Source organism: Apostichopus japonicus, chromosome 15 (assembly GCF_037975245.1).
Source record: "Apostichopus japonicus isolate 1M-3 chromosome 15, ASM3797524v1, whole genome shotgun sequence".
Lineage (NCBI taxonomy): Eukaryota > Metazoa > Echinodermata > Holothuroidea > Aspidochirotida > Stichopodidae > Apostichopus > Apostichopus japonicus.
Window position 1 is genome coordinate 6,742,588 of NC_092575.1, and position 16,162 is coordinate 6,758,749.

The 16,162-nt window shown below is 37.9% G+C and overlaps 1 protein-coding gene across 4 annotated transcripts in view; it reads left to right on the forward strand.

The window, feature by feature from the left end:
- LOC139980933 (cilia- and flagella-associated protein 251-like) overlaps positions 1 to 16,162 on the forward strand; it is a 65,878-nt gene that overhangs the window by 2,102 nt on the left and 47,614 nt on the right. For 3 of the 4 annotated variants that reach the window (XM_071992989.1, XM_071992988.1, XM_071992986.1), the window contains exons 2-13: positions 790 to 1,235; positions 2,212 to 2,399; positions 3,058 to 3,204; positions 4,499 to 4,602; positions 5,047 to 5,155; positions 6,258 to 6,416; positions 7,525 to 7,693; positions 8,856 to 8,946; positions 10,321 to 10,458; positions 11,078 to 11,207; positions 14,943 to 14,998; positions 15,996 to 16,055. In XM_071992989.1, the coding sequence (XP_071849090.1) occupies positions 797 to 1,235; positions 2,212 to 2,399; positions 3,058 to 3,204; positions 4,499 to 4,602; positions 5,047 to 5,155; positions 6,258 to 6,416; positions 7,525 to 7,693; positions 8,856 to 8,946; positions 10,321 to 10,458; positions 11,078 to 11,207; positions 14,943 to 14,998; positions 15,996 to 16,055 (1,790 nt within the window). In that variant the 5' untranslated portion in view covers positions 790 to 796. The remainder of the gene's footprint in view (positions 1 to 789; positions 1,236 to 2,211; positions 2,400 to 3,057; positions 3,205 to 4,498; positions 4,603 to 5,046; positions 5,156 to 6,257; positions 6,417 to 7,524; positions 7,694 to 8,855; positions 8,947 to 10,320; positions 10,459 to 11,077; positions 11,208 to 14,942; positions 14,999 to 15,995; positions 16,056 to 16,162) is intronic. The other variant, XM_071992987.1, reaches the window with a different exon arrangement.

Consider the following 16,162-nt stretch of genomic DNA (forward strand, 5'->3'; position numbering starts at 1 on the left):
CGTTATGAGGTGGTTATCGATACTTACGTTTGTGAAGCTCAAAATTTCCCGATTTTTATACTTTTTGAAATCGAATTTCAAGGATTTGATGGAATATGTGAAAAGTAGATGTAATTTGCTATTAAATAGAGTAAAGTTGTAGCTACCTGTCCATAAACCTTTAAGGCTTTGTAGATTGAAGTTGCGATTGCAAAAGTGGTCACAATTTGACTTATGAACACCGTTACTACAGTGCAGCTACACATGTATAAGTAGCAGGTGACATGCAAAGTTACCATTTACCACCATATAGGCCTACGGTAAATTTGCGATGGTAAGACCATTAAGGTTCTTGCTGATTTCGCCCAGTGGGTTAGTTCTATCCAACAGCTTCAAATGTGATTTCATCAATGGTTTGACCAGATTCCGCCAGAAATGTAAAGAATTAATTATACTTATAAAGTTAGGGAGTCAAACTAATGGAAGCATTACTGTATAATTCCGCTAAGTGGATGGAATAGTCTACCAAAGTGTCTGAGTCAATTTTTGCCATTTCCCTTATATGCTTTGTAGATTAAACTTGTGATTGAAAATGTTGCTACACTTTGACTTACAAAGTCAGCAACTGCTGTGACTATCAGTGCAACTAAGTATCTGTCGTCTGAACTGCTATGCTTTGGAAGAACATTAATGCCTCATATGAGCAGTCCTTTCTATCTTGCTCTGCCCCTTTTTGCACAGTTATCAGACTTTCCTTTTCTTTTACCTGTTGTGAGGATTTTGTGTACTTTCTTGTTCATGTTATTGTAGGTTTGCCATGTCAGAACAAGGCGAGGAATTATCAGTCCCAGCCGAAAGGGAGGTTGTTGCATCTGATGGTCAAGCTGTTAATGATGATGAGAGTGGAGAAATTGAAGAAGCTCCATCCGACCAGAATGCAGATGAAGAGAAGGAAGAGAAACAAGGAGATGGAGAGCCAACAGAAGTAGAACCAGACAAGGATATCACCGATGAGACTCCCATAGAAATGACAGATGAGAAACTAGAGATTGTGGAGGATAATCATGAAAGTAAGGAAACTGATCAGGAGGAAAATCAAGGCAACGAGGAAAATCCTGAAGCAGGAGACAGAGTCACAGAAGAGGCAACCGAAGCACAAAATGAAGAGTATAATGATGATGATGATGGTATCCGGGTGACAGCGGATGTGGTGCCAGAGGAGGAGGAAGACACTAACAAACCAGGGGCTGAAACAGGTAAGGACAAAATCAGGTGAAAATGGGTTTATTGTCTATTGGGGGATCATTAAACCAAGAAAAAGTCAGGAAGGACTTAAAGGGTGTGAAGACTCGTGCAAAAAGAAACGTCTCATGCCGGTAATCTGACCTAGTTTCAAATGAGGTGTAACAGAAGTGTTAGACACCACCATCGATCCCAGAAAATACGCACTCAGCTTGCTACCTTCGGTAATTAGACACTAGTGTACAGTCAGTACATGCAGCTACGGTCAATACCCACAACACAGTGTACATTTCAGCGATGGACATCTCAGGTCCAGCTAAAGATAACAAGGTATCACGTTTCATTACTGTTTGCATTTTGTAGCGACAAGCAGAAAACTTCACTTGCAACCAAAGGAAAGTTAACTTTTTCAGAGATTGGCACACGGTTTGGGGCGAGTCTTCAATGCTTTAAGCCCAAAAGCAATTTCATATGATCCACTGGTGTGTGCAAAGCTATGCAGATTCTAGGAACATTGTATGAAATCTTTTTGTCTTCAAATGTGAATTCATCATGTGGCTCAAGTGGAAGCTACCTGACATTTCTGGATTAAATTGTCATTAAATTACTTTTATCATGAAAGCATGTGCTAATCTATCAAGAAGAAAAGATAATGGTTAGGTGTATTGGCTCATTGTTAACAGTTGGTTGACATCTGACATACAACCATCTGAACAATGCATGATCTTTCATGAAATATAGTTGCATGCTACCCAAGTCTTTTCAAAGCAGCACGGATTGCACACACAGTATGCAGTGTATGTGTTGGTGTCTTGCTTTGTTGGCAACAATCATGGTAAATATCGTATCTCAAAGACTCCCAAAGGGCTTTGCAATTCTTGAATTTATTTTTAGTCTCATTTTCAACTTTTTTTTTTACTGAGAAAGAGCAATGGTTTAAGTTCATTTTAGACTGTATGATCCTTCTCATTGTGGGTTTCATATGTGCAGAACAAATTAATACAGAAGAAGAGCCAGCGGTCTCAGCTGACAGCTTGCCGCATCAGATTGGTGATGAAGATGCCGTTCCACAAGGACCAAGCCCAGTGGGTGAAGATGCTCAGAGCATCGATGGTAGACCACCAAGTGTTGGAGGAATGGTCACGCCTAATAATAGTGAAATATCTCCAAATGCCTTGGTAAGTACTGAGAAATAAAAATGAAAGAGCTAAGTGTCTTCATCTTAGAAGGATAAATTTTTACAGGATATGTCGCTGTGAAGTAACACAATGAGATGACGTTACAGATGGAAGATGCTCTGAGAGAGAGCACTACTGCTTAGATTTAGTTTTAAAGAAGCAGGAAAGCCATTCATTTTATTTACTGTAGTAATATATTGCATTCTTAAGACCCTGCTTTGATTCCTTGCCAGAGGTGAAATGAATCTATGTGATGGTGATGGCGTGTGTGTGTGTTTGACACTTGCTTGTAATCAATGTAACTCAAAATTATCATGGTTAGTAAAACTTCACACATTGTATGTGGATCCATCTTATTGAGTGCAAGAACCCTGTTTGTTTCTGTGAAGGTCAAAAGTAAATTTGAGGGCCAAGAAAGGACAACTAAAGGCGAGGTGAGGTTTAATAAAGTGATGATTGTGAAAATTTGGAAATATCAAATGCACATTTATCAAGATATGGATGTCATACTGAGACTATAGAAGCCTTATCTTTAGGATTATTTCCAAAGCGGATATATATATATAGCTGCAAGGAGTTAATTCAACAGTAAAATATCACTCACACATGGCCTCATTTCTTAAAACTTGTAACCTTTATTCCTTGTCTTCCCGAACAGAACTTGACCTGGGCGTTTGGCATCAACAAGCACGTCCCGGCTATCAATCTCACAGACTCTCGGAGGAGAGCCGTACTCTATGCGTGCGGTAATACAGCAGTGCTGTACGATTATGGAAATAACAGACAAAAGCTGCTACAGGGACATGTGAGTCAAGAAAAGTTGTCAATAGACAAATAGAGATATTAATACTCATTTGAATGTGTGCCGTTACAACGATTAGGTTGATGTTATGAGGGAAGTTTTGGCATAATTTGTAAATTTGTATTTGTTTATATATCTATCATCTAATGACGGAAAACCTTCCATTAAAGAAAATACTGATTATGTCATGGATTCTGATTATTTAGAAGGATTAACAGGTTTTAACAACCGTTATATAAGGAAATGAATAATGGAAAACTGACTGGGAATATTAGACAATGGAAAAGAGCCAAGATTTTTATGGCTAGAATGGGATTCCACTAACCTCGGGGGACAGCCTTGAACTTTACTCTACCTACTGAGTTATCCAGTCCCTAGTTGATGGCAATCCCTGAATAGTTATTGTTTTGCATGGGATACCAGTCAGGAAACAACAGTACCATGCATACCTTGTACCAGGCATCACAGGAATGTACCAGGCATCACGCCCCCAGTTTAATTTGATACAACCCAGAATGCATCAAGGAAGGAATTTGGAGCAGCAAAGTGAAGGAATTTTCAGGGATTTAGAAGAAGAGAAATTAGTTAAATCATTCGAAAAAAATTATTCATTTGCATATTTGTCTAACTGTATTGTTTAATATGTCGAACATATTTATTCAACATAAAAAGGGTGATTGTCATATGCCAATATCTTGCAAATTCAAACTATCGCATACGAGAAGAAACTGCTGTAGAAAAAGGGAAATAAATTTATGAATATGTGCAAATTCAGTCATTAATAAGAGCAAGATGGTTATTATCAGTGTAAAAGGGGTACATAGACACAGGTTCTCAGAGCTACTATTCCTTAGGGGTACATTGACAAAAGTTCTCACAGCTACTATTCCTTGTGTAAGATGTTTGCTTGGATGAAGTAGCATTTGAGCCCAGAACATTTTCAAACCATAGTATAATAAACTGTATATGACCGTATATGTAAAGTCAGAGATGTTTGCTTGGATGAAGTAGCATTTGAGCCCAGAACATTTTCAAACCATAGTATAATATACTGTATATGACCGTATAAGTAAAGTCACAAAGTTATCATTAAAAGTGATCAACTACATAAAAATAAAAGTTCTGTGTTTCAGTTTTGATTGTTTTTTTTATTGATACATCATCTAATGCAACATGATTCCTTGCTAGGTGTCGTGTCTACTGTTGACACATCATGCCCAGCTACACATCTGCCTTTTCCTTTATATTTAACACAGTTCAACTTTATTGACCTCTGTTGTTTGTTCTATATTTCCAGTCGAATAACATTTCCTGTTCATGTGCAAGTCAAGACAAACGTTGGATTGCCACTGCTGACAAGGGTCCAGGTAGCATGATCATCATCTGGGATTCGTTCACAGGGTGAGTACAACAATCTCTCTGTAAACTGGATGAATAGTGCAATGGGTGCTTAAAAGTGTATCCACTTCCTGGGGAAGATTCTCAAAAGAAAACTCAACCACTTAATACAAAGTTATTTTTGTGTGATAAGAAAAAAAATGTTTTCTGAGAGTTCAGAAAAATTAAGAATACTAAGATGGTTCAGCTATTTTGCAAATCTTAACTTCTTACTGGGAAATTGAATACATTTTTAAAGAAGCAACCCTCTCTTTCAGGATCTTTAGAACACACATTAGTGTGTAAAAAATGACAGACAATTTATCATAGGGTCAAATGATAAGAAAACTTTAGATCCAGTGTAAGAGTGAAAGATATATGCTATGTTCAATATCAGACTTTTCACATGTGGCAATGTTAAATGTGAATATTTCAGTTTTAAAATGTGGCTTCATTTTTGTCCATCAGCACACCAGTACAGACTATATTTGATCCACATCCTGAAGTCGGTGTCGCTGCAATGGCCATGACTCCCGATGCAAAGTACATAGTTTCTCTCAGTGCAGCTCAGAGACAGGTAAGTTTCTCTGTTGTTTTACTCTGTAGCCATAGATGCATAGAGTTATATCACTTTCAGCTTATGGAAAAAAAAACAAAGAAGTAAATGCTGGAACAGGAGTCAAACCAGTGACCTCTAGGTGATAAATCCCAGTGCTCTGCCAACTGAATTTAGATCATGAAACAACATTACCAAAGTGGCTACGATAAACAACATCGGCTAGCATATGCTCCATGAAAAGGCAGCTATTTGTCGATGCTTTATCTGATTTGTTGTAATCAGCCCAGTCTTGCACGGGATGCCAAGAGGGCTGCAAGATCATTGCAGCTAGGATGCATCTATTATGCTCTGCAGTTTTAGACAATTGGCACTGGTGGTCTGCAGAGGTAATCTCTGTTGTTTTGATATTGTTTCCAACTGGCTGCATGGGATCTTGCAGCTGCTGGCTGCAGCTTCCAACTGGCTGCATGGGAACTTGCAGCTGCTGGCTGCAGCTTTCAACTGGCTGCATGGGATCTTGCAGCTGCTGGCTGCAGCTTTCAACTGGCTGCATGGGATCTTGCAGCTGCTGGCTGCATGGGATCTTGCAGCTGCTGGCTGCAGCTTTCAACTGGCTGCATGGGATCTTGCAGCTGCTGGCTGCATGGGATCTTGCAGCTGCTGGCTGCAGCTTTCAACTGGCTGCATGGGATCTTGCAGCTGCTGGCTGCATGGGATCTTGCAGCTGCTGGCTGCAGCTTTCAACTGGCTGCATGGGATCTTGCAGCTGCTGGCTGCATGGGATCTTGCAGCTGCTGGCTGCAGCTTTCAACTGGCTGCATGGGATCTTGCAGCTGCTGGCTGCATGGGATCTTGCAACCGATGCAGCTTTCCTTTCTTGACATGGTGTTGTACATGTTTCTGGAGCATTATAGCAAATGTCGGACAATACAGCAAGTTGCCATGCATTCCAATTAAGCCCCAGAAACATGTTTAACTTTTAAAGGTGAATCACTCCTGAGAATTCTGAGATTGGTTTGGCTGCAAATATGGGCGTTATATGTTTTTTATCTTGTGCCCCCTTGCCTTGGGCTCTCTTATTTCTTTATGTTTTGTTTTATATATATTGTCATGGTTACAGATTCTTTGTATCTGGGACTGGACTGTTGATGGTGACTCACCTACTACCTATGCAGAGCTTCCAGCCAGGCATGACTTACAGACCTACATCATATTTAACCCTGACGACAGCTCACAGATTGTCTCAAACAGTGCCAGCCAGGTTATCTTTTATGAATGGGTAAGTTTTGTTTCATATGGCACGAAGTAAATAATAATAATAATCAGCAGTTACTTTTACGACGCTTCAGCGACCACAAGTGTGGGAGAAACCCGCAATGACTTATGGATTAACAACTAACACGTCGGGTGGCTTCCAATTCAACAGTTTAACTCAAATTTGGAATTTTGTTAATTCAGAAAGTCATTTCAGATGGGAAAACCATAGATTGTTCTTGGATGAAAAACCCACCTTACTATGACCCGACCGGGTTTCAATCCCTGAACCTCCGGATTGCTAAGCCTCATTGCTTAAAATGCCACCGCTTTTATCCACTCGGCCACAGCACTGGTATAAACAGCACAGCTGTTCATACCTTCACAGAATGGGAACTTGCACATTATGTGTTTTATGCCAGGCTGTGTTTGTGCTGTTCGATACAAAATTAATCTATCGATACAAAAGATTGATAGATTAAACCAAGTAAAACTATTGTACATCAGGTTTGGGATCTCACAAAGCCACAATAACTACATTATGGGTTATTGGTACTTTACTGTGTTGAGGTAACCTCAGTGTTACGCATTTGCAGTTTGATCTGCTTTAAATCCTTAAAGATATATCCTTGATCAGCTGATAATTAAAAATTAAAAACATAGAAAAAGGGGGAAAATAGTATATTTAACATGAATTAGTTCTTTGCCTTTCATTTTCAAATTAATGTACTTAAATGGGTTACAATGTAAAGCAAATCCAAAGTAAGGGAAGTCTCAAGCTATATTAATAATTTTCATAGAATGAATTCCCTTCTACCCCCCATCATCCTTCCCATTCTCAGACCCCATCCCCCTCCCAATGATGATCTTACCCACATAACTGGGCTAAGCGTTTTTGACAATACTTTACTGTAGATTCTAACTCTCCGCATATTTCCAGAAATTAAAGAGATTGATGAAATGCCCAAAATGAGTACCAATGTTCATTTGAATGGCAGTAAAATAAGTCTAGCAGTTTTGTGGTGAACAGTGTTCATCTTTCTAGTATATATATTTGGAGGATTAATACAAGTAACCTTCCCAGCAAAACAATGATGAACCTTCATTAAATACATGTATCTTTCCTAACACAGAAGGGAGACGCAATCAAGTTTGTTGCTCCAGAACTGACCGATCAGGACTTCAATCGTATGGTCGGACATTACAGTCAGTCAATATTCTGTTCAGACAGTACTCGGGCCTTAACCGGGACGTCTGTCGGTAACATTGTGGTGTGGGACAATGTTAGACCCGTACACGGACGTGAGTAAACAATTATTTTCCGGGTTTGTCTTTGAGCTCTGTGAGGTCTTTTGTAGTAAGGGTTGAGGGGGTGGGGAAGAAACCTGTTGGTAGAGTGTATTTCTAGTAACAGTACTGGCCCTACACATCGCAATTGGCACTGGAGCATAGCAAAGTTTTGTCCCTAGGAAATCTGGGGCAAAAGTTAGCCAAGCTAGGTAACATCAATGCCCCTCTTATCTCCCACTCTGGCAGCTGACTGTCGCAGTTAATTACTGTGAATTTTCTCCCTGCTGACCATAAGATCAAATCTCCAGCAACATCTGCTTGGATCTATTGTGTGAATCAATGAAGTGTTAGTATATTGTGAAGCTTTATTGGGCAACAAACTGACCTCTAATATGCCATTCCCACGTACGCGGGCTTGCTTCAAGCATGCATAGGTAGGACTAAAATTGTAACCGCAGATAACTCCTTCAATTTGAATCCGCCTTTCAACGAGTTAACTCAAGGCATAGTGGCATGCTTGGAAAAGGTCCGAACCAGGTTCGAGGGAAATATTTCGCAATTTTGTACTAAACATATATCTCAGTATCACTTTATAGACACTGTTCTTCTGTTCATAATATCGGCATAGTTTTAAAAGGGTGTATTCAATATGACCAGCATAGCATCCGATTTCTGTCCATGACTGTAATTAAAACTTAACTGTCGAAAAAAAAAGTGGAATGTACCCACAGGCCAAACCGAATGTGAAATCGTGAAGATAAGGGGGGGGGGGGATCGAGTTAACTAGCACCGGCAGGGCGTAACATTGTTCAGACAGTGTATGTTTGGACTGGATAAGCTTAGGCATATATGGTCAGGTTGGACGTGTGCCCCAATAGCATAGGGCAGGAAACTACACTATGAAGGCTTGCCAAGGATTAAAAAACGATCATGCGATATATTTTTCCCATTTTGTAACTTGAGCTTTGAAGATGTGTTGCTATCTTATACACAACTATTTGTTTAAGTTCAATATTTTTATTAAGTAATTTAACCTGAAATGTATCAGTTTTTGTTGTTGTTTTAATCTGATGTTAACCCTTGTCTTCTAAGACATCAATATGTTTCTTCACTAAGTTTATATATATCCTCCTTTTGCTAATCTCGTTTTTTTTTTTGTTTTTTTTTTAAACAGCTCCCATCACTACTCCCTCACCTAAGAAGAAAGCATTCAAATTGGTGAGATTACAAGAAAGAGGTATAACTGTCTTGACAACAACAGACAGGTAAGAGGATGGTAAATCATCCAAATTCATCTCTTTTGTTACAAACCGACAGTCCACAAACCATTGGGTGTGACCCAGCTTTGGGTCGAGAAAATCATTTTCAGTGGGTCGGAGGAGCTTTCCAGATGTGGGATAATGTACCTATATTTGCAGAGCTTGTAAATGAAGATCGATTTGAATTTTCGTTTTAACATCAAGTCCATAGTCCAAGCTAGTTTCATGGATTTTCAGTATTGATTGAGAGTGGTGGGGATCTGATACATGGTAGCTCAGACCTCATGGAAGATGTTGAACTGTGGGGATTAAATTTTGTGGAATGTCATGTAAACAAAGGAAATAGAAAAAAACAGCTTCTAAAATTTTACCCATCTGTACAAACTGATAGGTTTTCCATTCTGAAAGAATGGCAAAGACATCCCAAGCTGCCATAGGTTGGTATGTTATAGCATTTAGTAGAGCAGTCTCTTGGAGAGGGCAGCAAAGGGTTCAATCTGGGGGGGGGGAGGGGTGGGCAGAGGAGGGCACAAAACTTGAGCCGGACTGGGACACATGACATGTTGACTTTGTCTTGAGGGGCAAGACACAAATTTAAAATAAACTATAATGGATCCTCACTGTTCTCCATACCAAAAGTTCCAGAAGCATGAAAAACTTTCAACAGAATGGCACTTTTCAAGTACATGTCATTCATAATTATGCAACAACAGGGAACATTTTAATTACAAAAAATTAGAGAAGGAGTTACTTTGAACTCTTGAAAATGGCAATCGATATTAGATTTTAGATATTGTCACAGAATTGGGGTGATGGGGGCAGTTGTATGAGGTATTTCAATATATTGATGGTGTAGGCTTCAAAGGATGTATTATACTTCCGAGATAATCGGATAAAAGAGCTCAGGAAATAACTTGTATTCCTCTTTGGTAGATGCAGTAAATGAATATTCAACAAGTTTTTCTGTTTATAATTTATTTTTGTTCTTGTTCTTGTTGTGTTCTCCAGAACACTAGTTCAAACTTAGTTTTATTTAAGCCATTATTTATTTTATTTTACTCTTTCAAACTTTCAAGAAACTTTTCAGCCACTTTTTATGTTTCATGATTTGCTTTAGGTTAATCTTCCTTAGAGACTAGGAGAGAAACTCTGTTTATATCTCTATGGGGAAAAACAACTGACTTGTTAAAGTCACAGCACTTTTGAAATTTAAGAACTCCAGTCATAAATTGTCACAACAATATCTAGTTATAGCCTTCATATTTACATCACAGTGTGCAAGATATTTTTTATGTTTCAAAACAGTTTACCAAATTTTTAAAGTTTATCTTCTTCCTGACGTATGATATTCATAAAATTTATCCTGTTTTTTTTCTCCAGATTTGTCGTATCTGGTGATGTCAATGGACACGTTAGATTTTACGACCAGCAGCTTACCCTTCTGAACTGGTGCAGTGATTTCAACGTCGGTCCTCTCAACGCTGTCGCCTTTGAATTCAAACCAAATTTTATTCCCGAGTGAGTAGAATGAGAAGAATTCTATATAATATTAAAAAGAGGAGTGTAAATTTTGAACGTAAAGCTGCATTGGGCATTCCACGATACCAACAAGCAAAACCAAAATTTGATGATCTAATCCATCTGTTTTGGTATTACTGTGTAGTATACAATCACAAAAATTGAAAAAATGAAACATTGTTAATAGAGATAGGACACCCATGTCGAAATTGTTTGGTCACCTTTCCTATAGTCTTTGTGAACAGGTCAAAATAGAGTGGAAAATAGTAATTTGTCATATTGTGTGATTTGTTTACTACACGTATGTGCCAAATCATATGCTTGAGCTTGTCAAGATTGACATTGTTGTGATTTTGTTCTATAATGGAATGCACAATACGACATTAAGAAACAGGACTCTATCTTGTGTTTACTTTCATAATTAATAATATCATATTGCTTTATTTCATTTCAAAGTTCTTGCAATTACCTACATTAATATATAATATGTAATACACCAACAATCACCATCTGTCATCATCCTACCCTTCTTGGGAAGCAAGAGTTTGGAAATATGACGACATCAACAAACTTTCACTTTTTGGTGTCAACTTTTTAACTACTTTTGACTTGTTTTAAGAGCCAAAGAAGATTCTGACTATCCCTCGGACGCTACGATCGCAGCCACTTCCTTCGTTACCAGGAACTACATCATCAGCACGTCCACTGCTCAGGTCGCCGACGTTGTATCTGATGGTAGCGTGGTGACGGTGAGTCGAGAATTGATTTATTTCTTATAAAGCACCCATTTTTGCAATAGGGTGTCTATATTAGCCAATACCAACATACCTGAGCACAAAATTGATTATGGGGGGGGGGGGTTGTCAGTGTTGCAACTGATTGTTTCGATTTGTTTCTTAATCATACTTATCAGTGATAAGAAGAACAGGGGTAAATAACATTAACTCTATTACATACAAATACATACATACAAACAAATACATACATACATACAAACAAACAAATACATACACCTACATACAAATACATACATACTTCAGTATGAAAGGGAGAGTACAAAGAAACCCTTTTGGGCTTGTAGTATTTGTAACATACCTGTATTGTATGGTACCTCCATCAGATCACTAAGAGATGACTTTGGCCATCAGAATTGGGATCAGTTTGTGAGGTTTATGAAAGAATGTATAAAGAGACTTGGACAATATGAAACAAACATTTCCCTCAAAATTGTAAACAAATTTATTTCAATAATATATTAATAGCTCAGGAATAGAACAAGTTGTCTAAACACAGATTGTACCTATGGCTTTCTGGGTGTAATTTCTGGGTTTTGCATAATTTTTGTTTAGCTTTAGAATTCATTCCCGTGGCACCAAACTTTCTCTCTCCATCAAAGTACATACACACGAGCAGAAAGAAGTTTATATGTTCAGTTTGCTGCATTTATGTCACGAAATTTTTGCTTAAAAGTTTTTAGAAAGGAACTTAAGTTGAACAATAGAAAGTCCTCACCAAATAAGCCTAACCTGACCAACCTTTCATAGCATGAGTAGGCCTACACATGGCCTACTTTGCATATAAAATTTGGGGCTATGACTATTATTATCATCATTTTGTTGAGAATAACTGCCAGCTAGTACTGTCACCATTTGGTGAGAAGAATGATTTCATAGAGTTTGTAGTATAGAATCTGGGATATAATTGTAAATATTACACATGGGGAGGCATGTCAAAGCATGTAACAGCACATGCATCTCAAATATGTGTTGTACTTGAGTCCAACAGATCTAAATCCAAGTTTGTGTCTTCACCATCCAAGGGTGTTCTTTTATTAATATTGCAAAATGACATGTAATACGTCAAGATATTTTGTTACCTGTGTACACCATTCTTAGGTTAGTGGAAACAATTTCATAACATTTTTGCACAAGACTGCTATTGATAAGAATAAAAACCTGTCTTGCTTGTTTGGAACAAAGTGGATGTTATGTATTACGTGAGTAACTTATGCATTGAGTTCCATTCTGAAATTTTTGTTTACACTTATAGCAAGAAATCTTGTGAAAACAGCAATTTCCAACTTCATACATTCAACTTTTTAAGTTTAGCCACTCAATCCAAAACACTGCATATAGAGAAATAAGATAACAACTATTTTTTTGGTCACATGTTCAATGGTTTCTCCATTATTTGACAGTTGTTGCTGGTGAACTGTATTAACAATGGATGTTATTAATATTGAATAATATCATAAGTGTAGCCATTCAATCCAAAACACTGCATTTACTTAAATAAAAATATGAAATATTTAATTTTGTCAAATATTCAATGTTGTTGCTAGTGAAGTGAATTGACAGGGGATTTTGTTATTGAATAGTATTGAATACATTACACTGTATCTACTCCATAACCAAACATGATCATGCCAAACAACCACTACTCAACAAAAACTAGTTCATAGGTTTACCAAAGTATGATTATCAACAATCTTTCCCTCTTCTATATTAACTTTTCCGTCGTCTGTCGAAAGTAACATCATACTCAAAAACAAAACAATAATTTTTTTTAAATATCATACATGTGTAAGCTGGAATGATTTCTTTCATGATAAAAAAAAAGGTGCCTTAGTTTTCTTAATGAACCAAAACACAAAAAGCTTGAGCCTTCTCCCCATGACAATTGGAAAATTTTGTACACCCTAGTTTATTTTGTGAGCATTGATAGAGGTTTTGGTTTAGTATTCAAACTTCCCGTAAGATCATCTTCATCTCGTCGACATCTCCATGAAATGCAGAGAGATGGACGGCATTTAAGTAGGTCACATTTCGAGCTCCAGGGGAAATTTTTTTATATATTTTTTTTTATTAATGAGCACTTAGGTTGCTTTTTGTTTTATGCATCGCTTTAAGTGCATCCTCAGCATTTTTCGGTCATATGATCCCCTCGAATGTTTAAACACCGTTTGTTTACGTCCTCGGTCCTCCCGATGCAATAAAAAAGATGCGTTTGTAAAAGTTATTGGCCGTACGAGACATGATTTGATACCGCCGCTCGAATCGAGTTATTAAGTACAATGTTTCCGTTAAATCGAGAAGAGAGTACATATCTCTTAATGGACTTTGAAAACAGCTCAGCAAGAGCATAGCGTAGTAAACGAAGATCGGGGAAGTTGGGAAGTAAATTTAGGCGAGTAATCTAGTTGTGGCGGATGAGGCCTACTATTTTAAATTGACAGAGACAAGCGTAATGCAGAAATGATTGGTCTAATAGTAATAGCGGACTTATCGCGTCTAGATTATTTGTCGTCTGTGTTTAAGTGGTGTATGGTAATTATACTAAACGTGCCACATGATCGTGGGTGCAATAGTTCACAGATTTGGGATTGGGGAATGATCTCCCCCTTCCTACCATCACTACCCCTCCCCCCTTCTTCCCATAGCAGGCTATATTTTCGTTTTACCCAGTGGCAACAGTCCTCTTTGGTGGATTTTAAACTTGTTGAGCATTCTCTAACAATCAGCGATTCTGTTCATGTTTGGGCATAAATCCTGCTTGTGAAGTTTGTAATCAATTGTTTGGAGTTTATTCATTCCTAGATAAGGTACATTACTTTATGTACACATGAACAGTTGGGTATAATAGTTTACAGATTTGGGATTGGGAAATGATCTCCCCCTTCCTACCATCACTACCCCTCCCCCCCCCTTCCCATAGCAGGATATATTTATGTTTTGCCTTGTGGCAACAGTCCTCTTAAATGGTGGATTTTAAACTTGTTGAGCATTCTCTACCCATCAGCGATTCTGTTCATGTTTGGGCATAAATCCTGCTTGTGAAGTTTGTAGTCAATTGTTTAGAGTTTATTCATTCCTAGATATAAGGTACATAGTTTTATGTACAACTGAAAGTGATATGGTCAGATAGTTCTCCTGAAGTCAAAACATTTCTACCAAAGTTCAAAAATCATCAGTATTATTACAATCTAAAAAGTAACCAGCTCAAAGTACAAACCGCTTCTTGAATGCATAATTGAGATGCTCCCCCACCCCCAGATTATGTCACAGATCCCCTAGGGTGGGTGTCCTGTGGGTGTTCATGTTGAGAATGATATGGATCTATTGCCCACTGAATGATATGATTCTATGCAAAAAGGGCAAAATATTTCCATTGCAAATAACTTTGCTTGATCCTCACTTAGATGATAGTTTATGGAGGATTTATTGTAAACTATGATGACACTTTTCTCCCCTCCCTCCTTTCCCTCTGTTATCCCCACCCATCCTCTTACCCTTTATCGTTGTATTACATCAATACACCTCTACTGTACCTTGTTTAGAGACTTTAGATGTTTTGTGTTGAATGATATTTTCACCAAACTTTGATTTCCTCGTGAGTGATATGACACTGGCATCCGACAGTGAAGAGAATTAAATCGCAAGCGATGATCACGTCGTCGAGACTTTTTCCGTTGTTTTATTTCTCAGATGATTCTTAACGAGCACTCCGCTGCCATTCACAGCCTAGCAGCTCATCCGACAGAGTGAGTACATGACATTTTAAAAGTTCCCCCTCGGATTCCCGCCGTATTGTATTTACTCTATTCTGCCCCATCGGATTGGAAGTCATTCCATCTTCAGTTTGATTTGATGAACTCTGTAAAGTAGTTGTTAAATCGGTCGGAAAAAGGGACACAAAGTTGTAAATGACACCAGAACCCATCGTGAATGTTATCGCGGAAAGCGCCGGGTAACAAAAATGGGAGAATTTAGAAAGGGGGACCCCATAGACGCCGGAAGGTAAACCCACGAAAGAGAGGGAAGGTTTTTTTTTTTTTTTTTTGGGGGGGCAAAAAGGTTTTTTTTCTTTTTTTTTCCAGGTACATCGGCAGTTTTTTTGAGGGAAAGTTAAATGTCAAAACATGAAAAACCATGATAACTATATTCAGTTACTTTGTACCAGTGCTAGAGCTGTAATCTCCAAATTTAATTGCCTGAGTTGTGATCAGAGCATTGATATGTTTATTTCACACACAATAAACGAGGGGCTTGTGTGATGGACTTGTTCGAATTGTTTGATGTTTATGGCTCTATTTTTCTGGCAGTTGCCAAAAATATGGGAGGGCAGCTGAAGAATTGAAGGAAATATATTTCTAGCCTATAGATGAAAGACTGATTCAATATATATTTCCATGGTAACGAAAAATGTACGTTATGTTTTTTATCGGGGGTTTGATAAGTGGCTCTTAAGCACAAAAGACAAGAATTTGCTATCCCAGTGGGTTTTGTGCTCAGATGACTCGACATTAGACATTTGGACTAATAATTTAAAAGTTTCCAAGTTTTCCAATCATTTTGCATAAAACCATTAATATTTATCATCGTGATAGTCTGTTTCTGTGCTTTAGCCAATTATTTTACGTTATTGATTCTAAAGACAGACTTAAAAATGGTTTGCCATAAGTTGCATTAAAGTGAGATTTGAGACTGGTTTTGTAGTGTTTTTGTAACTCTTTGCTTCTTTTTCCTTTCGATTTGTAGACCACTGATTGCAATAGGTAGTTACTCTGGATTACTTCAAGTCTGGAATTACGAGGAAAAGTAAGAATTAATTAACTATTCTCACACTATTTTCCACAAATACCAAGAATAGTCCATACAGTACATGTTATCCTCAGTGTTATCCCGATATGATAAGCAAACTATGG